The sequence below is a fragment of the Conger conger genome, chromosome 8, assembly GCF_963514075.1.
Source record: "Conger conger chromosome 8, fConCon1.1, whole genome shotgun sequence".
Lineage (NCBI taxonomy): Eukaryota > Metazoa > Chordata > Actinopteri > Anguilliformes > Congridae > Conger > Conger conger.
Window position 1 is genome coordinate 54,834,869 of NC_083767.1, and position 25,595 is coordinate 54,860,463.

Genomic DNA, 25,595 nt, shown 5'->3' on the forward strand with positions numbered 1-25,595 from the left:
CTGTGCACACTTCAAACGACAGCCACGGTATGTCCACTTCATTTTGCCATGTCTATACTTATCTAAACAGCCATAAAATCACAGTTGAACAGTTTAACATAGCATACTACAGTAACTGTCACGGTTTCAAATTTCTCTTGCCGTGTGTCCCAAATGCCGGTAAGCTGTTTAATGTATTGACAACTCTTTATTTGAATTATGTTCTAATAAAGTTCAACCGCGGTCCTCTTGTTTATTGACAGGACATAGCTTAAGATACGTACGATTGACAACCATCAGATTCATTCTTCATAGTTCACAGAGTAACATTGTGATGGGAAAGGTATGTTCCGCAAACCCCATAAAGGGTCGTGTTATTATGAGCTGTCAGTCACTGGCCTGTTTAAACACATCAAAGGGTTTTTCAATAAACAGGTGATTGAATTGATTCAGTGAGTCACTCATATTTTATCTGCCAATTTTTGGGTAATCTTCGCATCCCCACCTAAATTCCAATTACTCTGCAAACTCTACTTGGCTACGATGTATTTGTTTTATTTGTTAATAAGTAACCACTTTCCCCTGTAGATTTTGTGGTGATGCCCAGATTCTTACTAGAGTTGATTAAATGTTTATCATATTATAGTGAACATAAAATTAAATGTAATTTTTTTTTACATTCACCTATGAAATATATTTAATGCTGATTTAAATGAGTAAATATGGAATAAGCTTATTCCAACAACAAGAAAGAAAAAATGGGTTATATAATGGATGGATAATAATAATTGCACTGGTTGCAGTAGGGTCAGAGTGAGGTTTAAATGATGTGTAATTGATGTGAATTGGTATGCTTTTTGTACCTGTTGTAACAGGTTGAACTAGACATGAAAAGTCCTAAGGCACGGTCCTTGTGTCTCAAACTTGCCTGTCACCTTATATATTATATTTTGAAATTTTGAAAAAAACATTAGCTGGGTACATTATGAAAGCCGAGTACGGTAACAATTGCAAAGAGAAATAAGGCTAATGATAACAACGGCCATAATTATGTGTGCTTGAGAGGCAAAGCATGTCATATTATGATGGGCTAAGAGATGTGAATGTTTTCTGCCCGGAGCCTAGACGTCTTAGCCGAGGGTGTGGCAGCGCATTGCTTTCACTGAGGCCATTCAGCGTGGCTCCCTGGCGCAGGCATGTGAAACAAGCTTCTGTTTGTACAGGTTTAGAGCTGAACTAAACCCAAACTAATGCTCAGAAGTTCAGAATGTTCTCCTTTCAAGGAGATATAGATTATGTCGGTGAAAGGGTATTTTTCTTTCTTCTTTTTTTTTTTTTTTTGTCAAGGACTACATTTACAGCCGAAAATTACATCTGGACAGTAAAAAAAGAGACGAATACTCTTATAAGACGTGTTGGCTTACGGAAGATAAATTAGATACTTTTATGTGTTCACAATAACATTACATTACAGTATTGGCATTTGGCAGACGCTCTTATCCAGAGCGACGTACAGTTGATTAGACTAAGCAGGAGACAATCCTCCCCTGGAGCAATGCAGGGTTAAGGGGCCTTGCTCAAGGGCCCAACGGCTGTGCGGATCTTATTGTGGCTACACCGCACAGAGCAGTCAGTGCCATCTCTGATTGGGAGGGGGGCTCTGCGATCTGTAAAGAGGCTTTATGATGTTACCCTTGTACTCACAGTTTGCCTGTCTGCCAGACAGCTGGAGCAGCCTGCAGCTGCTGCTACAGGGCCAGCGAGTGTTGTTCACGGTGGAGAAGACGTGTCGTATATATGTGTGCTGCTCCTCGTGTAAAAATACTGTTCCAAAACCTTTCAGTATGAATCCAGCTCAGAGGGTCAGGGGGTGTTAGGTCATGTGATCTCTCCTGGTTCTAATAGCCATACCCAGGCCTGTGACAGGACTCTAATGATACAGTGTCAGCAATAAATAGAATGTATTTGACAACGATAAAAGACGGAGCTAAAAGACACAGATCCACATAGCAGCGGGTCAATGGCTCATTTGTCCTGCTCATGACAATTGGTATGGAACACTGGGTAGGGTTAAATAATTCCCGGCAGTATTTTCTGTGAAATTATCTCATCGGAGCACGGCAGCGACTTCGGTCTTGGGGTCCGTTTCCACCCACCTCCCAACCCCACCACATTGTGGTATGACGGGCAGTTACACTCCTGGCTGGAAACTGCTGGGTATGATGAGGGTAGATTCAGATTTACCTGGCGGATAGACAACTCTCAGGTGACTCAATGCTCTTCACATCTGTCATCAGAGGTGGGAAATCCAGATTCAGAAAGTAAGAGTCCTCACCAGTACTTTGTTTCAATCACCTGGATTCTTCTGCCAGGAGGATGAGTTAATGGATAGAAGAAACATACATCATGATTTTTACTTTCTGATTCCCGGACCTTTCACTTGAATCTATCAGAATGTCCATCTCAAGGGCACTTTGATGTGGGGCACCACAGCAATTTACACAAGCCTCCCTCCATATGGCATGACGCATCTCAGATCGCGTCTGCCATGCAAGAGGTGCCCTTTGTGAAGATTTCCATCTGTGTGAGAATGACTCCGCTATCTGACAAATGAGCTGTGTGAGATTCTCGCCCAGTGAAAACTGACACGTCCTTGTCTGCAGCTGTGCATTAATCATACGGGTTATAGAACCTCCGTGTAATTTCAATACGGGTGGTTCTTGAAAGGTTCCTTGGGGTCATCTTCAGACAGTACATTCACTCTCTGGACAGGATCATTTCAGATGGGCAATCCGCAGAGCCCCACAGGTTTTTACCATAGACTGTATAAAAAGTTTTCACCCAAACAGCAAATGAGGCATACTTAGACAAGAGCTGGGCAGGAGAGGGAGAGCGCTATTTGTTGGTTTGGCATGTGGTGGGGGCGGGCAAATTGTTGTATCTTTCATTGCAATGATTGTCCATTTTCAATAATGTATTAATAATATATATAACTGTTTTCCAAAATGTGTTTTCATTATATGCTCTTGTATTTGTTTCTCTGGTTATGTATATTAAAGTTTTGAATTTTACTATTTGTGTATTTCTAACCAGCAGGAAAGAAGGAGAGGCAGAGAGTGAAAGAGAGAGAGAGAGAGAGAGAGAGCGAGCGATTGAGAGCATTCCTTTCTTTCACTCTGCATTGCATTGCAGTAGCTTGTTGTTGCTTTGTGCTCTGTGAATGTACATGTGTGTGCATGTATGGTTAATACTGTATGACTACCCACCCTAAGATAACACCACTGCATTGTTCAGTTTCCCAGGCAGGGCTGGCTAACCAAAAGATAACAGGACACACTCGTTTTGGAAACAGCCTTTTATTCCGTTGCGTTATTATCTGTTAAAGTGACAAATACCCATCACAGAGCTTCTTAGCAACTGGAAATACCTCATAAATACCATAAAACATTACTTCAAGTGTACACCAACCAACTTTTTTAAGGAAAATTCAAATTATTTTTCTTTATATGAATTTCAATTACTCATAACTAGATATGACAGCAGGAAAACACATTATGGGACATTATCTCGACGGAGTGTTCCGACAACTCCCTTCAAGTCAAATACCGTGAAACCTTTGCAGACTCCCCGACAATGTAATTGGGCTTTCTGCTGCCACCCGCTGGTGGAAGGACAGATAGCAACGAAGCTGTCCTACAGCAGCGCTGTGCGCGGCACGACGTGTGCAGGCTCTGAGTGATAAGAAATGACTGGCTTTCCTTTCTGCTGGACACGAGGGGCGTCTTTATCTGTGGATGAGGGTAAATATAGAGGCTGTCTATATATTGAGGCCGTTATGAAATGTATGTACACTGACAGTTTGTTTGCTTGAAAAATTTTTTTGGATTGTATAGCTCACTTCAGATAGAATTGCTTTTCTGGAAAGATCTTTTTTGATGTGACTTCCTACACTGTTCCCTAAATTATACTGTGCAAGATTCCTGCCATTGTTTTTTGCCTTTTCCAAGGGGACTACAGAGATATTCATGCATACAGTATAAATGCATACATGTATATTCACTTATAGTGGCTACACCGGGGATCAGGCCACCGACCTTGCGGGTCCCTGTCATGTACCTTAGCCACTACGCTACAGCCCCCCCCCCCCCCTATGACTGCGAACGCTCTGTAGAGACACTGGTGTGGGAGTGGGAGTGAGAGCTGACACGTGTGCCACATGAGAGAGGTCAGGTCAGGGTAGGGTGGGGCTCAGAGGGGAAAAGGGCAAATTGTTTGGGTCCCACACTTCACTGTAACGTTTGAAAATTCCCTGTGCCTGTGTCAAATAAGTATAAGTATGTGTCTTCTGCGTTTCTGTCGGTGCACGTGCATGTTTACACGCTGTGTAACGTAACGTGACGTGTGCGTTCTTGGTTACACTGACGCCCGTTTGCGTATGCATGTCCGTATATATGTGTGTGCATGTGTTCTTTTGTAAATTTGTGTGTGTACGTGTTAAATGTCCTCTATGGGGTTGGTCCTCTGTCAGTCAGTCTGTCAGTCTTTGTGGCATTGCTTCATTCAGCCCTTTGGGCATCATGACTTCACCAGGGCTGGGTCATCCTCCAGAGTGGCTCTGACCAGGAAACTCAGCCAGCTGGAGCTCTGTGTCACAGAAAGGGGAGGTTATTGATATGAGTGGCCCAAGCTGTGACTTAAGACGAGAATTGACAGTGTGTTTCTTACCCCACCTTTGCCCTTTCCAAGTTTCCTCTTCATTTGCCCCTGATTGAATCATGTCAGTTGCATGCTGAAATTGTACATGAGCTTTAGAGAATATGTCTTTGAAGTGCATTGGATTCTGTTCAGCAATGAAAATGCATGGCAAGGCAACTAATTGCAAATAGATTCTTTCTCAGCAGTGATTGTTGCAATTGCAACAAGATGCCTGCACTAAACATAGTCTATTGAAAAGAGGACAATAGCTGACTAAGAGCAGCTGTTTCAAGAGCAAGTTTTTATTTTACCAATCAGCTGAGACCTACTATGGCAATCTTACAGAGGCATGATTCATTAAAATGAATGTTGTCATGGCTCAGTGCAGACAGCAGGTAGTTTTACAAGGGTTGGCATAATGTTCTGTACTTTTAAAAACCTTTGAAGACGCCGGCAGGAAAATGGCTAGGAAAGGTTGCAGGAATACAAAAGGCTGCCGTCTGGAGTGTTGGTAGTGCAAACTATGAATCAACAACTTCAGCTGTGGCACAGTAGGAGTCTGCTCTCAATCCAGGGATTCAACAGTACCGGAATCACACACGACAGGTAATGGCCACTTACAGTGCTTTTAGTCCGACTGTGTGCTTCCAGGCTTTGGTGGGTGTACAGTGGAACTGCTCAGCAAGAGATTAGTCTTCCCATTGATGAGCAGGTACAGAACGTTTCCTTTTGAGTTTTTACGAAGTACAACTTACATAGCAACTTGAGTTACTGCTTTACAGTCTGCTAGGATAATCCCCTGTCACAAATTTGGAGGTTTGTGGTTTGCCTACGGGTTTCTGTTAGCCTTCTTCTCTGTGGCAAAATATCTAAGCATAATACAATGGAATATTACAGGAGTGAATAAATGCCATTACACTGCATAATTTGTTATTTGTTTTACTGTGGATATGTCCATTTGAGGCAAGTTTGTTCTGAGTACATCTTTATCTCTGCCTGATCTATTTAGTCTTCAAACTAATTGCAAAACTGTTTGTTTCCACAGAGTAAAATTTCAAAGCAACTGATTGCAGGATGCTCTGTTTTGTGCAAGGCTGTATAGGAATTTTCTGTAAGGAAGAGGTTGTCTACTTGTATCTCAACTTGATTCACATGTTAATTATAGATTGAGATCATTGTTGTGTCTTTGACTGTGTCTCTGGTAACATTCTTCCATCATGTAGTCAGAACACACAGCATGTTTCACTATAATTTAGAATCAACAACATCACTTTTAACATAGCTTAAGGTTTGTGCAACTGTGGAAAGGAAAACGGAAAAAAAGTCTTTGAAAAACAATTCCATGCTACTCACTGTAAGGAATAATAAGAAATGTTCTAAATCTCTCCCTCAGAAATCTTACAGCACGAGCAGCACCCTAACCCGATGAATGGAAAAAGTGGTATCTAACTTTTCCACGACAAAACATCCCACACATGAAACAAAACAAAAATTACTCGACAGTTTTATTTTATCTGTGTTAAATAGAGAGGTCACATGGCAAAATGTTGCATGTAACTCTTCTTGCTTTGCGGTTCAACCCAGCCAGAGCAAAACTTTAAAAAGACTGTCTGAAGAAGTTACTTGTGATCAAGAGTGCAGCTGACGGTCTATATCCAGTAACATGGAACCACCTTATTAATATTAACTTTTGTCAGTTTATCTGAAAAGCATTACAGATATTTGCAACAGATTCTGTGGAAGGAATGGCTGCTTTGAAGGACAGGAAGCCGTGAAAAGCAATAGTCTGACATGCTGGTTCTCTCACTGCTGACTGTGGTAACAATTGCCAAAGCAACAATGACACTGAGAGCAGTGCCATGTTCAGCGCCCTGCCTGGCCACTTTCACTTCTTGTTGGTGTGAACAGGAAGTATGTGGTGAGACTGTTCTGGCACTGCATGCAGAGTTCAGAATTTTCATTTGGGCCTCATCAGTTTCCTGGATTTAAGAAGAGATTGAAATGCATTTGAGTGCAATGCTGCATTCAAGATGCCTTTTTATCCCCATAAAAATATTGCTCTAGTAAAGTTATCTGCACAACCAGTTAGCAGGCTGCACTAGTTATAATACTGTACATGTAAAATCTTGTAACATCCGCCTTTAATGTTGCAGGAAATGCCTCTGCCTCTGCCCCTCTCTCTCTCTCTCTCTCTCTCTCTCTCTCTCTCAGTATCAGTTTCAGTCCTCATGTCACAGGAGGACACAATTCTGTCATGTAACACACTGACACTTATAAAAGCAACAAAAATGGACATGGATTCATCAACTCAATCTGCTCTTGAGTTTTCTAGCATACATCCATTTGCATCAATCCATTTGCCTGGTTCAGCAAAGTAACTCGCAGATGCACTCTGAGAGAAGGTCCCACAAGGATACAAGTGCACTCACATACTACAGTCTGAGACTGAAGGCACGGCATTGATCCATCAGTTAGTCTCCTTTTTCGGCAATCTGAGGCATACAAATGCTGAAGAGACACTTTGGATTTCAACATTTTAAATGCTAGATTAAAGATAAAGCACGAAATGGAACGGCCCATTGTTACACGCACGGCATACGTGGGCTGGTGCAAAAAGATAAATAGGAGGTTTGACAGGGTCATTTTCAGAGATTAGCCTCAGAGTTGCTTGGTACATACCCAGTTCTTGCAATAAAATGTTGTTCTTGTGAACCGATGTGTGTATGTGTATATATGTACGCGCAGAACACTCATCTCATCAACATACTCTCAAAACAAATGTGTCTACAAATCTCAGCTTTTCTTCTGATACATCGCAAATATAGCCTATATTTCTATTTACAATTTCTAACTGCTCGCATTGCCAGGTTATCTTAATTTGCCCGCGTGGTCGCCTATCTTCCTCCGCTTTGGTTTCTTTTAGGTGAAGCAGCAGAAAAAGTAGACCACAAAGGGATTGCTGCACTCGTGCTGTGCAAAGGCCAAGTCCAAATGAGCTTTGAGGAGTGAACCTCAAGATCGTATTAGTCAATTGCTTATTAGCATTTGAGCCTGACATAACCTATACATGTTATTAACACACACAGGCTACTAAGTATCGAAATGTGAACGACAGTAAATAAACCAAAAATAAGTACACGTTAGCCTATTAACTAATATTACAATTTGAACACAATGATTTATTTGACATTAGCGTGAAAATATCATGCTAAATTGCATTATGTTTTTTTTTTTTTGGAAGCTTCAAAATAACAAAACTGTTGTAAGCAAAGTAAGCCAGGTGAGAAAGTAAAATGGTGCTTTCAAAGTAACACAGTCTATGTCACAGTCTACTTAAGCTTATGAACGAACTAGCTTAATTATATGGCCGACGTATTCTGTTGAAGAACACTCAACACGTTTGAATGATGAAATTAAATGATACATTTCGTGTTCGTTTAAAATAGCGTTGTCCCAAAGTGTCCGTTAAAGAGTTCGGTCTCGCGCGGGTTTTGTGATTGAAACTTGGGAAATGTAGTATATTCCCATCGACCAAACCAGGAAGCTTTGTCCTCACGAATGAACGCTGGTGAGCTCATTCCCCCACTGCGCAGGCGCTGACAGAATTTCACCCTATCTGTAGCTGCGGGAGGGGGAGGTTCTGTCTGTTTAAGAGGTAAATTCGCCATTTAGCTGGTAGGACCGATGAGCCTTAGCTAGCGCATATAGATGGAGTTTAATCCCAAATAAAGAACTAATTATAAACAGCATTATGTTATATTTTGAGAGAGCAATATAGGCTTTTTCTGTTTTGTGTAACGTTAACTTGTTGTTGAAGGGAGCTAGCTTGCTTTCTGTTTGCGAACTAAACAGCGCAAACTCTAACGTTATCAGTGGTGGATGCAGGCAGCTGGCTATTTAGCTAGCTGTAGCTATTGTGTGATACATCGCTAGCTAAGTTGTTTTTTTTACTCTTTGTTATTATCTTGGAGTTGTTTTCTTTTTTGCGTTTGTTTCTTTTCCCGCAGTCTCAGTGAGAAACCAGCATGACAGCGCATTAGTTAGCTAGCCAGTGGTGCGTTCAGTAATACTAGATAGGCAGCTTGCCAGTGTGGTGTCTGTGATGTGTTCTGAAGCCAGGTAGCGGGCTAGCTTACTTGTCAGCTAACTTAGCTCTCTAATAAATCATTTAGCGATGCTATGGATACAACGTCTACGTGGAGCGCGCTAGCTTAATTCCGAGACGTTTGGAGAACGCGTAACTTACATCCTGTTTTCTAAATCAATCGTCGCTTTCATCACCACAGTAACGTTCGCTATTCAGATTTTCTGGCTAGCTAGTTAGGTCTTGACCGTGTGACAGTTTTGGACCGTCCGCAGTGAGGAGGGAGGCGGCTTCCCGGGCCTGTGTGTTTGATAAGGTCTGGTTTGCAGTAGCACTGTCAGTATTCAGTCGAGGCGGACACGCATTCAGTCGGCGCCACAACAAACGCGTCCGGACTAGTGTGTCGATGGATAAAACAACGTGTTGGGCAAAAAAGGACTTCGACTGATCGTTGTAGCTTTTAATCGTTTACAGTGGCTACACCTAAGAGGAAACTGCACACATGGAAACTCGGAACTGTCATTTTTTGTCTGTTGTTAGGAAAACAAAGGACCTTCACGTTCTAATCTCGGTCTAGCCCGGACGAGCTAGCCCGGACGAGCAAACCGCAGTGGATTTTGCTGTATATTGTTCCTTGGTGACCATGAACTACGGTATCGTTTATGGCGAAAACTAAACGCAGAAGAATAATCCAGGTCAGCACAACCGAAACGTTAGTTAGCCGGACGCGACTAGACAACATCCCCCCGTCTCACTTTTGGCACTCCGCAGCAGAAGCTAGCTAACCAGAGCGAAAGGACCAGCATTGGTTGGCTTGCCTGTTACACGGCTATTGTTTTACTGTAACATCAACCTTACGAAGTATTCAAACTTGAAGTGGCCTTTTCCAGTCTTGGTTTTAACTTACTAAAAATACACCCGTCAAACACTCTGTCGCTATGGAATGTATCGCCTGCTAGCCAGCTTGATACTCGCTAGCAACGTGTGTGCACGGTTCTGCGGTCATCTTATTCCAGCTAACGTTAGCTAACTAGTTCATCTTTTTGCACATTTTGGAAGACCAGTTGTGGCCATATAGAGTGCATTTATTTTTACTTGGAAATACCGCTGCATTCCAGTTGCCTACAGAATAATCAGAAGTGAAGAAAATGGCTGTGACGACACGAGAGGTAATGTTGGCTAACCATGACTAGCTAGCTATGTAGACTGCTGTATAACGTTAGCTAGGTATTTCCATGCTTAGCTAGCTAATAGCTACAAATGGCAATGAGTCATAAAAACTAGTTCGGTAGCTAGATACGTTTTATTTATAGAAATAAATGACCCGCTTAAATTTGACTTTGTCCAGCTCACTTGTTACTTTGGTAACACTTGCAGGTTGCTAACCCCTACTATTACTAACTAACGTTACTTTGGTAATTACATTTAACCAACTTAGCTCTGCAGCCGACTGGGAGGAAAGAAAGTCGATACTATTGTATTATTTTAATATATGCTTACTGTCGTCAATATAATGGTACTTTTATGTGTAGCTAACGTTAGCTAAGATACTTGACATGTTTTACGAAGTTTCAGTACTTAGGTGTGTCTTACTGCTAAATAATTGCCTAGCTTTTTGGTTAGTTACCTATTTTCAAAAAAAATTGTATTTGCTCTTTTTAGCTAACGTTGGCAAGATATGCACACTGCACAGTCGTCGGTTCATAACCAGCTGGCTAATCACCGCAGGCATTAAAACACTGCATTGTGTGCGTTTCAAATTTCGCATGCGATGAAAGTAGGAATCATCCGTTTTAACGTCGGTGCGGACTGCTCCATAACCATCCTATTGCTCGTTGGGTTGATTTTAATCTATACTAGTAAAGCACTGCGGGCACTAATCCGAGTTAAATTTGATAGCTAAACTGCGGGCTAGGCCAAAGCTGTGGCCTCGGTCTGCTGATTTCTGCATGATTGTGTCCCCGGTGGTAGCAGCAGGATTCAAGAAACTTCTATTCTAATGGTTGTGTAAAGTTTAACCATTTACGCAAGGGGATTGACTGTATACATTTTCAATTGTTTACAGGCACGTATACGGGTATAACTTGAGCGCACAGCTCAGCCCGTATTTAGACGTGTAAGTTAAAAAATGCATCGCGGTAGCTGACACATTATGCATTTTGAGTTCACTCATGTTTTCGACTTCTCTTTGAATATGGAAAATTCTTCTTATTTCTTTTTTCTTCATTTGTAAATTCGTGCGCGCGGTGCATTAATAATACCTTAACTCGGAATGCCTACAGCGGTGGGCTGGGCTCAATTGTTTAGTAAAATACCTTCGTTGACTTGCCTTATGTTAATCTTATATACTATTTAAAAATAGTTGATGTAATGTTGGGACCGGGCTGCTCATGCTTCCTGTCATCTATGTGTTTCACTGTGTTGAGCATTATCATTATTATGAGTATTAGTGTTGGTGGTAGTAGTAGCAGTCGTAGTATGAGTATTGTAAATTTTAGAATTGTCAGAGGATGGGGGGGAAGAAAGTAGCCTCTAACCCCGCCCCCCCAAAGCCAGACACCTCCCGTAGCATGTTCATAAATATGTAGACTAGCCCTCTATGCACCAGCAATTCTATGGGTATTTTAATTCAGACACTTTAACCCTAAAACCCAACCATTTGTGTAATTATTCCTGTCTTTGTAGCTAGAAAAAAGCATTGTACATGAATTGTTGGAAATGCTATCGCACTGCACACAAAAGCTTGAACATTTGGGTTTTATGTTTTTTGATAAAGGTTATCAGAACATAGCATTTTGAGTGCTTGCCTTTGCTGCGCTCATCTGGCTCAGTTTATATTAACCAGCTCCACGCTCCCCCGTGTGTCACAGGGGAAACGTTTTACTCTCCATATTTATATGCCGAAAGCTGGTGGGTGCACAGGGCGTACTGTAAAGTTTGAAGTTACTTATGGAGCTTGAAAGGGCTCTGTGTGTCTGTGATATGAACGACCACGGTAGCACTGGGGCTAAGTACTGGTGCAGCAGTTCTCCCCTATGCAGCGGAGCTGTGTAATTTGATCACCATTGAGACACTTGTGCAGATAAGCCACCCGCCTCCCTGTGTGGATTATTGTGGGTTGATGAATTTTTGATCCGGTCGTCTGATTGCCAAAGAATCGCTTCCAGGTCATTGAAGCTCATCTCTCCACCCCACCCCCCCCTCCCGTAGCTGCCAGCCGGGCTACTGCTGAGATGCCCTGTGTAAGACTGAGGTGAAAAACCGTGTCATTAAATCCCTTCTTTTTTTTTTTTTTTCTTCCCCTTTTCTTTTCAGTGATTGTGGACCTCGGTGCTGATTGCGCCCCCCTGTCGCCCACAGCGCTGGACAAAAGACCAAGCTCCCGCTCTTACGGCTGTCTCTTATGCTCAATGACTGCGCCGCGGCTACTGCAGGATGGATGGTGTGGATTTGACGGTCCTTGTGTGTCAGCATCAGCGCCTGCTATTCTGTGACTCTGTCTTGTTCTTTTCCATTTATAAAAGAACACCCCCTCTTCTGGGCCCGGACCCTGCGCGCTGTAAAAGCATTGACCATCAGTGACGCAAAGGAGGGGGTTCCCCACAAACCTCTTCAGTTTTTTTTTTTTTTTTTTTTTTTTTTTTTTTTTTTTTAATTTTAGAGTATTTTTTTTTTTGTTTTTTTTGTTTTTGTTTTTGCGGCCCAGGAGTTTTTGAAGAGGTGTTCAGCGAGGCTCAAGGAACAGCAAAATTTGAGAGAGGAGATTTTTTTTTTTTGGCTCTAGTAAATTACGCTCTTCCTTGCGTTCATCCACGTCACGTCGTAACCCCAAACTAAAAAAAAAAAATAAAGATGTCGGAAAACCCCGACAAGGGCGTGACCTTCCTGGCCCCCCCTCCCCCGAAGAACGGCAACAGCTCCAGCTCGGACTCGGTGATGGTGGAGAAGCTGGGCACGGAGGTGCGGCGGCGCCGGCACACCATGGACCGCGACCTGAAGACGGCCGAGCACCGCTTCTTCCGCCGCAGCGTCATCTGCGACTCCAACGCCACCGCCCTCGACCTGCCCAGCAAGGCCTGCATCCTCACGTCCCCGCCCGACTGCGAGCCCACCATCGTCATCATCGCCGGGCCCGGCTCCGCGCCCTGCCTGGCTGCCGAGCCCGGCGCCGCCGTCTCCCGGGCGGTGCCGGAAGAGTCCGAGGCGCGGCGGGAGGCCGGGGCGGGCGGGGCGGAGGAGGGGGAGCCCCGGCCGGCGGGGCCGGACGCGTGCGACGGGGCCAAGGAGCAGTCCCCCTCCGCGCCACCGGGGGCGCCGGAGAAGGCGCGCGGCGAGCCGGGGCGGGGGCCGGAGGGCGACGGCGGCAGCGGGGCGGCGGAGAAGCGGGAGGAGGAGGAGAAGGACGCGGCCAAGGCGCGGGCCGAGGCCGAGCAGCGCGAAGCGGAGAAGAAGGTCATCGACGACATCGAGGAGGTGGAGACCAAGGCCGTGGGCACCTCGCCCGACGGCCGCTTTTTAAAGTTCGACATCGAGATCGGCCGCGGCTCCTTCAAGACCGTGTACAAGGGCCTGGACACCGAGACGACGGTGGAGGTGGCCTGGTGCGAGCTGCAGGTAAGGCCCCGGACCCCGACCGTCTGCGACATCACAGCCACGCTCCATTCTGTCCCGATGACCCGTTTCAGCCCAAAGCTCAATTGGTGGCGTCGGGAATTCAGCCGGTAATAGCTGTGAAATCTCCGGGTCGCATGTATACTGGGCGCATTGTGTGAAATAATGAGATTATGTACAGTGAGATTTGACTGGTTTCCTCGTCTTGTATGAGGGAGTTGGTTAAGCGGGAGGTCATTAATGGATTAGCCTCAGGCGGAAGTGGAGTGAAAGCTTAATCGGCAAATGTACCAAGAAGTTTTCTTGGGCACAAAACATTTATGCAATCAAATATTTATTTTAAATAAATCAAAGCTCTAAATTAGGCGTGCACAGTTGCATTAAGAGCCGATCGTTTATTTGTATATTATGGCAGTACAGTGTGATGCACCAAGGGAGAATGGACTGTGTCAGTGTGGCTAGAGGGCCCATCCCTGTTTGAGGAATGATGGGTAGATTTGTGTGTAATTACAGACATCCTGTACCGTCGTGTTCCAATGTGATTTTCATAGCTCCTTAGCTGTTGGTTTAATATACAGGGTCATGGAATTAGTGTGAAAAGCGCTCACTAGTGGGGAGTCTGCTGTGATCTACCGATTGATCATTAGATATAATTTTTTTTGAGGAAGACTTTGAAAGGTCAGAAGGGCCTCCTGGGAAAAGAAAACAGATATTTACTTACCAATATAACTTTGGGGGTTGTGCAAATTGGACTTGTTTATCTCGTTACAGATCAGGCCACGCGAACAAAGTAGTCTCCCTCCTTTGCATCACAAGATTCTTCTGAAAGTCATAAGAGCTAAACTCGTTGGGTTTTTTTTTTCTCGGAGGCCGGTGTAATTTGTTTTTAGTGCAGATCACACATGAGCGAGTATTGCTGTTGCATGACCGGCAGGCTTCTCCCTTCCACGAGCCCCGGGTCCCCCCATGTAGACTCGCCTCCAGAACTGGGCGAGCGGGTCTTAGCGGCAGGATGGTTCTCACAGGTTCTTCTGCCTCGTTGCTCATCGGTCTGCTTTGAATGGGGACCTTACCCCCCCCCCCCCCCCCTCCCGCTGATGAATCTCCAGGTGATTCTTCAGAAGATTGCTGGGGGTTAGTGCTAAACCTGACACCTCCGCAGTCTTTGCTTTTCCAACGAATCGGGCTGGTGTTAAAAGGTACCCCCTTCAGCCTTTTATGCATGACCAAGACCGGGCAAATTCACTGGAAAGATTTATAGTGACGATGTTGTCCTGTTCTTTAGACCAGTTGCCTTCTCGGTAAATGGCATATTGTTTACAAATAATTCAATTATTTCAACACAGGACTATTAGTCACTCTTGAAAGTGGCGATTGGAAAAACCAGTTCAATACACACCGTATGATCAACTTTCGTTTATATATTTTTAGTGAGCAGTTTAATTCTTAAGAATTGACATGCATTCAGCTTCCTCCAACTTGATATTAAATCATGTGAAATGGCTTTTTTTGCTTTTAAACAAGTGTACATATGTGCTCTACTCTTGCGTGCAACAGCCAATGAATTAGAACGTCCTACAATAGAATATTTTATGAATGTCTAGTTGTTATGTAAAATACCCGATTCTGCGCTTGGTAGATTTACAGTCCTGTCAGTTTTCATTTCAGCCCTGTTTTCGCACACTGGTAATTAGCAGCTCAACGAGATGTCTTGCCTGTTGAGTGAGGCATGCTTTGTTAGGGTTGGAATGAAAACCCACAGGACGGTAGGCTAGATCTCCAGGAGCAGGGTTGGGCATAGGAGTATCTATTTCTAAGCCTGTGTGTAAATGCGAAGCCGCTTTAGATGTACCCGGAGCGGAGTAAATCCTCCGCTTTACGGCCCTGCTGTGGGGACCTGCCTGCGGAGGCTCGGCCGGGTCGATGCAGTCGGTAGCAACAGGAGTCCCGAGTACCAGGAGCCTTGAGGAGGCATCTGGAACTGTTCTGGGGTGGTGTGAGGCGATGGGGCTGGGTTGGGGGGTAGGGGCGGCGGGGGAGGGGAACATTCCAGGAGACGGGATGAGAAGAGAAGATGAGGGACACGCGAGACCCCCGGGTCACCGGTCTGTATAGAGGGAGCGGGAGGTCCTGGCTGGGCTGGGCGGAGGTTGGGCTCACTGAGTGTCTGTGCAGGATAGGGGGAAGTGTGGGGGGGGGGGGGGGGGGGGTCAGGGTTCGTGGAGGGGGTGCAGAATGTGGAGAGCTCACCGTCCTTCAGAAACTTCAGCAGTTCGGCCTGTGAGCCGGAGCAAACGGGCTTCTTTAATTGGTCTCTGTTTTTCGTGGGGAGGGGGGGGGGCTTAATCTGGTCAGTGGTGTTTGTAGGAAAACACAAGGATCAGCAGCACTAATCTGTTCAGGGAGGACGCCAGTTTTGCAACAGAGTGAAGGATTTTCGCTCGAATGCCATTCATTCATGTTTGCAGGAGGGACGTTTTTTTTCTTCTCTCGGCAGATGGTCCCTTATCATTTTTATTCATGGAATGACTTCCCCAGTCTTGCCGTCTGGTTATTTCTCTGCTTCTTAAGTCACAGTGTAATTTACGAAATAAATGCTGCCCCAGAAATAGGTTGGTAACTATCCTGGTTCTTCTTTTGTTAGTTTCAGGTCACATTATTTGCAATTTAATGCATTGCATGCATTGCTCCTGCATTCAAACTCCACTTTTCTTTTACATTATTACATTATTGGCATTTGGCAGACGCTCTTTTCCAGAGCGATGTACAGTTGATTAGACTAAGCAGGAGACAGTCCTCCCCTGGAGCAATGCCTTACTCAAGGGCCCAACGGCTGTGTGTGGATCTTATTGTGGCTGCACCGGGATTAGAACCACCGACCTTGCGTGTCCCAGTCATTTACCTTAACCACTACGCTACAGGCCGCACCCTTTTTGTTCAGTTTTCTTTGCATGCGGGACACAAGGATATATATGCATGACTTATGAGTTAACATCACCTGCCATGTGTTCCATTGAGTTGAGTATTTTTAAATGGGACTGATGGGCGATTTATGAAACCTTTCTGACGGTTTCATTTCGTCTGATCTTGCCGAACGTTCGTCTGTCCTAAGGTCAGGTCCGGGCATTTTATTTTTATTTATTTATTTTTTGGACGGAGTGCGTAGCGGGGTGCATGTAGGTGCTCTATTCAGGATTGTGCTTACAGTACTGAAAGGGAGAAGTGGACCGCGTGACTGCCGCTTTCTCAACCCCATGGCAGGAACTCAACGGCCAATTTAGCTGTGTCATTACTTTAAATACCCATTTGAATTCCGGTGTTGAATTAGAGAGCGTCAGGAGGAATGCGTTCTCTCAAAATTTGCCAGCAGTGGCCCCAACGTGCCCAAACACACACCCCCCCACACACACACCCCCACCCCCCACCCCCCACACACACACACGGGCACACACACACGGGCACACACACACGGGCACACACACACGGGCACACACACACGGACACACACACACGGGCACACACACACGCGGACGGACACGCACACGCGGACGGACACGCACACGCGGACGGACACGCACACGCGGACGGACACGCACACGCGGACGGACACGCACACGCGGACGGACACGCACACGCGGACGGACACGCACACGCGGACGGACACACACACACGGGCACGGACACACACACACGCGGACGGACACACACACACGCGGACGGACACACACACACACGCGGACGGACACACACACACGCGGACGGACACACACACGCGCGGACGGACACACACACACACGGACGGACACACTGTCGTACTGGAGTCCGTCTCACTACACGCCTGGCTCAGGAGACTGACATCATTGCCTTTAACTGTCTGAGCGTCTGTTGTCCTGTCACTCACTGGCATTGGTGAAGGGAGGACGGGGGGGGGGCTTGAAGATGGGGTGAACAAATCAGCGTCTCGCTGCGAGACGTCAGAAAGCAGAAACAAAGCCGTCTTTTACTTTAATGGGGCCGGCGGGCCCTGTGAGCAGCGGCGTTTGCTTGGCCGGCGTTTGGCCGAGGAGATGGATTCTTTTATTACGTTAGCAGTCCCAGCAGATACCCCCCCCCTCCTCCCCTCCGCTCCCCCCCCGGTGACGGGCTTCCGCTACGCTCCCCGGTGACCTTGCGTGTGTCATGGCCGCTGTAATGGTGTCGGGCACGAAGCGCAAGCCGGTTATCGCAGACGCTCCACTTAGACTTGGCTCGTCCTGCGGCTTCCACTTTGTACAGGGCACAAGCCAACGCAAGTCTAGTCCATTGCGACAGGGAAGGGAAACAGAAAGCCTCCGCGCCGCTGTTTTACGATTATTTATCGGTGTTGTTATTGGATCGGCGGGGAAGTAAATGAAAGTGTGTGTCTGAGATTTTTTCGTGTTGAGTTGCCTGAGGACAGTGGGGCGTGTGCTGGAGTGGGGGCTTTTTTTTTTTTTCGCTGCCCGGTGTAAGAGCAGAGGAGGATGTGGTCATGTGTGAATAATGCAGAGGATGTGTACGCATGTGGGGAGGAAGAAACCCTATCCCGTGGACCCCGGCCATCGCCGTTTCCCTTTTAATTGTTGAAATTCTCTGCAGTCAGGCGGAGACGGGGACTGCTGGAGGAGGAGCAGCTCTTCCTGAGTGTGTGTGTGAGTGTGTGAGTGTGTGAGTGTGTGAGTGTGTGTGTGAGTGTGTGAGTGTGTGAGTGTGTGAGTGTGTGAGTGTGTGAGTGTGTGAGTGTGTGTGTGTGTGAGTGTGTGTGTGTGTGTGTGAGAGTGTGTGTGAGAGTGTGTGTGAGAGTGTGTGTGAGTGTGTGTGTGAGTGTGTGTGAGTGTGAGTGTGAGTGTGAGTGTGAGTGTGAGTGTGAGTGTGAGTGTGAGTGTGGCTGGCATGGGTGGAAATTTACTGTGACACGTTCTGCGACACAAGTTTGACGGATGGCAGTTATTTTTGGTTTCGCATTTTATCGTCCTCCTGGCTTCGGTGCGAAATCGGCCCTTTTTTTTCTACTTTCAGAAGTGAGGGGCTTTGAACTCTCAGAAAGCGTCTTTAAATAAGTGCCTGTGCAAATGATGGGGAGGATTTGAATCGTGGGGGGGGGGGCGGTGTGTGAGTGCTGTCGTGGGGACAGAAGTCACACAGCCGACTCGTAAATTGTCCCCGGCTGTGAATCGGCAGAATTTTCTCCTTCGAGTGCGATGTCTGTGGTATTGGGTTTGATGTTACGCAAAGACATGCCTCAGTTGCCCCTCCACTATGTTTTCTTTTTTTTGTTGTACCACCACAACACTCATACCAAGCCTTCTCTCGAGACTGCTGACTATATTTATCCTCAAATGACTTTGAAATGTCACATAAAATAAAATACAAATCTGATATCGGTGGCACCCCTGCACAGGGGCACGCAGCTTCTATTTTCGGATTCCCTCTGAAAATAGAATCAAATGGTTTTGCTTCGCGACCGTGTAATCTCATTAAGAATGAATGGAATATTACATTTTCTTCTGGATCGACAAATTGATTGACGCAAATGTAATAAACGCGAGAGGAACACATTTCCTAATTGTTGGTTGTTTATAACACAGCCCGAGCTGTGGAAGTCGAAGAAAGTTCTGCTTAAGTTGAACGATGCAATATGGGTGCACCACATTTAAAATGACTGTCTATTGTGGGTCTTCTTTTTATAAAGAAAAAATACAGAAGCTTTAGGACGGTTTCCGAGAAGGGTAACGAGACTAGTTCCTGGCTATGAAGAGATTAGAGTCTCTCACCAATTCTTATAGTTTTTCCTGCTCTACAGTTAAATGTAGCAGTTTGTGCTGTACATATTGTACTGTGAAAGCTTAATTGAGAAAAATGTGGAAGTGTTTTTGGCTTCTGGGTCCGATTGGCTTCCCCAGCTGAGTTTGTAGAGTTAGCAGTGAGATAAAACTGAACGCAGTTGGTAGCCTTCTGTGGAAAACAAACAGGTGGAAATGAGAGCATGTGTTTTTTTGAAAACTGATGATTGCTTCAAGGAAAATCTGTCAAGCATTGCCATTATGATATAAATATTTAATAGGGAATTTATAATAAGGTTTTTGCTTAAATTTGCTTGTCAGTTAGAGGGGCTCATATTTCATGTTTAACCATTAAAAAACTTTTGGTCACAATTATTTGGATACAGTAACAACAGAATTGGCATTTGTTAAATGATGTAGATAACTTAGTCTTTATTTTTGTACAAATTTTAGATTGCAGCCAGAATTGTCTTAAAGTTTTAAGGGCATACAATAAGGTTTTTCAGTAGTTGCCTACATTTTGATATTATTTCACAATTTCATTAAGTGGGAAGCTGTGGGGAAATTTCTTAGCTGGTTCTGGCAAACTCCCTCAATATCTTTGACAAGGCTGCCTTGGGTATATATTTGTTTCGTCGTAATTCATTTTCAAAAAAGAAAACCGAATAAATGTGGACTATATTTAGCCCTGTAGAGTATTTTGCATTTTTATATTTTCATTTGAGAAAGTGCTTGCACCATTCATCACCGCACCTCTGAGCTGATCCCGGATCAGTGTGGTTGTTCAGCTCTGCATGATGGAGGGAGGCTCGTGCCGGCGAGCTGCAGCCCGGCCCCCTGGCCCTGCCTGGAAAAATATACCGGTGCGGAACGCATTTGCAATTCAATAATGTCCACGATTGGTGTAACCCTCTTACGGGGGGGGGGATAGTTTGAGCGGTTTTGCGAGGCGAGGAATCGTGGAAGGGAAGTGACCGTAAAGGCCTTTTTGTAGCTTTTTTTTTTTTTTTTTTTTCCCCTTTGCTTTCTGAACATTTGTGCCAAATGCTTAACGGATAACACAAAACAGGGGAAAGGCCTGGAAGTCTCAGCTGTAATCTCCAGTAGATTTCCATGCCTGTCTGCGAAACTCGGCTAGCTGGCCTGCCAAGGCTTGTTCCCACCCCAAACCCCCCCCCCCCTTCCGCGAGATGGTGGTGATCTATAGCATGTGATGAAGTGTGCTATAATTCCACAGAATTTCCTCAGGGTCAAGACTGCAGCTTATGAAGAAAAGCTGGTTTTCTCTTGCGTGCTCGCTCTTTTCCTCTCACTCCCTCACTCGCTCCCTCTCTCTCTTGCTCTCTCATTTGCTCAAGCTGTCTCTCTCTCTCTCTCTCTCTCTCTCTCTCTGTGTCGCTTGCTCTGTCTCCATCTCTTGTTCTGTCTTTCTCTCTCTTGTTCTCACTCTTTCACTCTTCTCTCCCCGCCCCCTGTGCTCAGGTAGCTGAAATGGGCTAAAGGTCGTGATTGAGAGGGGTTGGAAGGCAGTAAATTCCTCTGCCCTGACCCCCGTGGCCACCCCTGCTTTACGTACAGAGAGTAAACGGTGGTGCCATCCTCCCCTCTCCTCCCCTCGATCTGTTCCCTGCTGCTCTCTGCACTTCGCTGTTTATTATTCTATCATTTCCGTTTGTTTCCACCGATTATAATCTCGTGTTCCCGCTACAGTTTTTGTTCTTGAAATCTAGAGCATTTCTGATAAAACTTTTGGAATGCTACTAAAGTGATGTAATGAAATTCCAGATTGGGTTAAATAGGAGTTTGCTTTGCTTTCTGTCCTAGTAGTCAATGTCGTAGGAAAAGCTCTAAATGTTTACACATTTACACCGAATAACTTTTAAATAGCTAGGGCAGTACTTGGAATAACTCGCTACTAATTAATGACGGTGGCTGAGAAAATGCTGAAACATGCAACAAGTGCAACAACAATTTAAAGCAGCAAACTGCTGTCGCCACTCGCAAGTCATGCTCGGAAATTTCCCAAATTTAACGATTGAATATGCAAATATTGACTCCATCTGTATCTGTGACGCGGGGAGGAATGGCTCTCACTTGGTGCATTTACCACAGTGTTAAAAACTGCCACAATAAAATAATAAAAGAAAGAGAAAAGAATGTCTAATTATCATCGATCATATGTCTGGAGGAGTGTGAATCGTTTAAACGGTTAACACCCCCTAATGTGTGTGTGTGTGTGTGTGTGTGTGTGTGTGTGTGTGTGTGTGTGTGTGTGTGTGTGTGTGTGTGTGGGGGGTTTGTGCTATTGTAGCCTGTGTTGCTAAGCAGCTTCAGGAGAGGTGGACTATCCCCTATCCCCCACGTATCCCCTGCTCGAGCCCTAATGAGCATGCCCCAACCCACCCGCAGCCCTCACGCCCCCCTCTCCCGATCCTGGCCGGGCCGAGTGCAACCCGATCCCTCTGAGCTCCGCAGACCTGCCCGAGATGGATGAGCCGCACAGCCTGCGCACTCCCCTGGGCCTGCATCAGCAGAACCGGCCCTGGGAGCGCAGGAGGAGGCCTGCCATTGGCCAGTCCGCCTGTCAGTCAGTTACTCCCTCACGTGACTCCCCTCCCTCGGGGTCCGGTTCAGGCCCGTTTCTCATTTTCTCCTCTCCGCCTCGCGGCGGGGGCTCATCAGGAGCGGACTGGGCCCGGCGCCCTTAACCGTCACCGCGAGTAAAACCCAGTGTATGGGCCTTTAAGCACGCTGTTGTCGTGCAGTGCCCCAGCCTGCACGCACATATTCTCGTACGGCAAAAGGCACAGTTCACAGAGGTTGAGTGTGGGGAAGTTGAGCAGGGGCCGTCTTGAAGTGCTGAAGTGGGGGAGATGCGTGCGGTCGCAGAGAAAAACGGTGTCAGTCACTGGAGCATTGCATAGTTAGAGGCTCTTATTGTAACATAGCCGTGTAAATCTCACTCTGCTGCATTTCTGCACTATTTCTACAGAGGGATGTTTAAAGAACGAAAGCCAAGAGAGTGTGTGTGTGTGTGTGTGTGTGTGTGTGTGTGTGTGTGTGTGTGTGTGTGTGTGTGTGTGTGTGTGTGTGTGTGTGTGTGTGTGTGTGTACGCACGCTACATCAGACGGGACAGAAGCCGCTGCAGGATGAATGGGGGCTGCCTTGCTCCAATCAGCGCTGATGTGGAGCAGAGGTGGGGGAGGGGAGCTTTCGGTTAGCACTCCCACATTCTCCACATTCCTGTGGCAGGACGTCAGTCCTGCGAGAGGGGTAGTGCTCTGTTAGGACCAAAAAAAAAAAAAAACCCCAGCACAGCCACTCCAAACTCTTTTGTTCTTCCCGATCCCACCAATAGGAGGCAGCCCAGACATCGGTGTGCAGTTTATCAGTCATTCTAATGAAGGCGCTCCAGATCTGCTCTCCTGCAGTTTGCTGGAGTTCTGCAGACCGGGTTTTGAACCACAGTAGACAGAACCTGGGCTCAGGCGGGCGGCTGGTCCCATCGAGCAGACGTCCGCGTTTAGACTGCCGTCGTTACCCACGTGTTCGAAACTAATTTGGCCCAGAATTCCGCTTTCTGCAACGTGGCTAGGATCGAACCGAGTGCGGTTATCAAACTTAACAAGTTCTGAAGTGGAAAGATTTACCATTAGGGAAGGGAGCAGTGTGCGGACAGTGCTGATCTCAGATCTGCAGGCAGGCAGGCAGGCTGGCTGCTTTTTGTCGTTTAATGCCTTTGTCCTTTTTCAAGTGCCGTTACACCTCGAGCGCGGCATGCGCGAACAGGGCCTCTGCCTGGACCCTGTCCGTCATCTCCCATTGGCCGAGGAGAGGGGGGGGGGGGGGGCACTCAACCCCCCCGAGGCTGATAAATCGGATCACATGATGCCTGAGAAGCTGGAGCGTGCCAGGATATGCGGAGCGTGGACTCCGTCTCCGAGGAAACGCTTTGATCGGAGCAGTATGGCCCGAAAACACGCCGCTGTGGCTGGAACTTGAGGAATTCAATCTTGTTTGTTGCTTTAACTCCAGGTAGCATTACTGTGTGTATGCTGTGGGGGGTATAACCGCTGTAGCATGAAGGGCTTTTGTACAGCAAACCCTTGCCGAACATCACTCCGCTTGATCCCTGTATTTTTCCTCCTGTGTAAATAGCATTGCAGCTGGAGCTTGTGAACTCATCTGTACTGGCTTCCGAGTTTCCCCAGTGCCGGTTACCAGAGCTAGGCCGCAGCCTGTGCTGGTGTCGAGCTTCACTGACTGCCCTGTAGGAGCTCGTAGAGTTAAATGTCAGGTCACTATCGAACACGCGCGCACACGCACTCTTTCTGGAGCTAGGTGTATTCGCCGGGTGCTGCCGTCAGAGGCTGTTACATCACCTCGGGTTTCGTGTTACCCCCCGACGGGGGTAAAAGTAGGCCGGCGACATTACTGGAATCCGAGGAAGTTTGAGCAGTAAATAAATAAAGAGGAACAGGCCGACAGTTAAATTAGCCAAACTAAATTAAAGCGGTATAAACAGCGGTTTCCAAGGCCGTTATCAGATAACGAAGGGCACGTCTCCCCCGCCGGGCACACGGCGGACGCGGTCTCTGCTGAGGCACGACTGAGGAGCCTGGACTGGGTGCCGTGAGAAGACCTGCCGTCGCGGACAGCAGCAGCGGCCGCCCCTTGCCAGCAGTCTGGGCCGTTTTTCTCGCCGAACGATTGGCTCGGCCGACTCGCTCCGAGCTTTCGGGGCTCTATAAATAGCCGGACCTCATCTGGCTGAGCTGTCGTCCCGCACGGTCAGAAGTGGAGCAGACAGCAGCTGTTAATGACTCAGGTCCCTCGGAAACTACGGCAGGACGCCGCGTACCTGTGACGGCGGTGCCGCGCCACTCTCCCGCTAATTAAGGCCTCCGAGTGTCCGAGTAGAGTTTTTCAATATCACCCCTAAAAAAGAACAGCTGCCCTCCTGAACTCAGGAATGTAGGACATGCATTTGCGTTAATATTCTCCTGCACTTCGGTCAGTACCCTGTGGCAACATTGAAACAGATTTGGTGTTTTTTTTTTTTTTTTTTGCATTTCTTTTGGTAATTTGGTAACTGTCACCATAGACCGAATTATATACGTTTATACGTTTTTTTTGCATCGGTAGCATGGCTTCCCTATATGACAGCTTTGGAGAAAGTGTGGCATTTTAGCCTTGGATTGAAAGTGACCGTTTTAAAACGGATGATTACCTTCGCTGCCTTTCTGGCTGTTAAGAAGACAGAAGTGCACGTGCAGCAGCATTGCATTTCTGCGGCTGGGCGTTTTTACCCATGGGGCACTTTTGGCTGTTTCCCCATCGTGCCCCTGGGCTGGCTGAGTCAGAGGGCGGAGTGAGAGTAACCTTATGATCCCGCAAGTGCGGTTTGTGGAGCCGATCTGGGTCCTTGACCCAGATAGCGGGTGGAAGAATGGAATGTTAACACCCTGCAATATTTCAAGCTCCACGTTCGAACATGGAAACTTGTCACATTGAGCTGACATGCTTTCTGCCGAGCAGCAAGTTTCCCTGGATAGCTGCTGAAAATTTTTTTCAGGGTGGGGGTGGGGGGAAATGGTTTGAAACTTCTTGTTTCTAGTCTCTTGTCATTTGTTTAAAAAAAAAAAAAATGGAAAAACCAGTCCAGACGTAAAAGTTTGTGCCATATTTCCGTATCGCTGACCGAACGGTTTCCTCCTCCGCGACTCTGCGACGCTCTGCATGGGTCTCGTGAGAAACTTCCTCACCCTCCTCATTATGGTCGCGGTCGTTTATCGATTCATATTTTATGGTCGTCTTCTTGCCTCCTGGGTACAGCCGTTGCATGCAACGGGCCATTTTCCACAAAGGCTGCTATTGTAAATCCTGAAGCTTGTCATTAGAGATTTGCTCCCATTGTCAGAACTGGCTCTGGCTATTTTTCCGTATGGTTTACTGTATCCCCGGGTCACGTGGTGTGGCGGGAATAAATCTGGAGCTGGGAAGTATCCGGGCCGTTCTCAGTGCCTCCGTGTACCAACCACACTGGAGCGGATGGTGGGCTTCCTCCTGTATTATATATATATCCCCGGGGCAGGCTGGGTCTTCGTAGCCCGTCTGCCCTGTGGAATGCCCAGGAATGCAGTGACCCAGTGGGGCTGGAATCCACACCCTGTCACCCCCTTCCACCCCCCGGGAGATTTCGGCGGGGTGGTGACCTGACGTTAACCCTGCAGAGACTGTAGTGGGGGTGGAGTTGGGAGGGGCTCTTTGGTTTGATTGTCCAAACCTCATCTCCATTGTCCCTGGCGGTGCACACCCTGGCCTGTGTAAACATTGCCAGACCGTGGCGATCTGGCAACAGCGGTGCCTTTTCGACTGAGACGCCATTTTGCGCGGTTTAATTCTTTGGTCGTATTTATTGCCT

The 25,595-nt window shown here is 46.6% G+C and overlaps 1 protein-coding gene across 9 annotated transcripts in view; it reads left to right on the top strand.

The window, feature by feature from the left end:
- Window positions 1-8,361: 8,361 nt before the first annotated feature.
- The window catches only part of wnk1b (WNK lysine deficient protein kinase 1b), a 102,323-nt gene continuing 85,089 nt past the window's right edge, over window positions 8,362-25,595 (top strand). For 8 of the 9 annotated variants that reach the window (XM_061251470.1, XM_061251474.1, XM_061251476.1 and 5 more), the window contains exons 1-2: window positions 8,362-9,927; window positions 12,074-13,372. In XM_061251470.1, the coding sequence (XP_061107454.1) occupies window positions 12,611-13,372 (762 nt within the window). In that variant the 5' untranslated portion in view covers window positions 8,362-9,927; window positions 12,074-12,610. The remainder of the gene's footprint in view (window positions 9,928-12,073; window positions 13,373-25,595) is intronic. The other variant, XM_061251471.1, reaches the window with a different exon arrangement.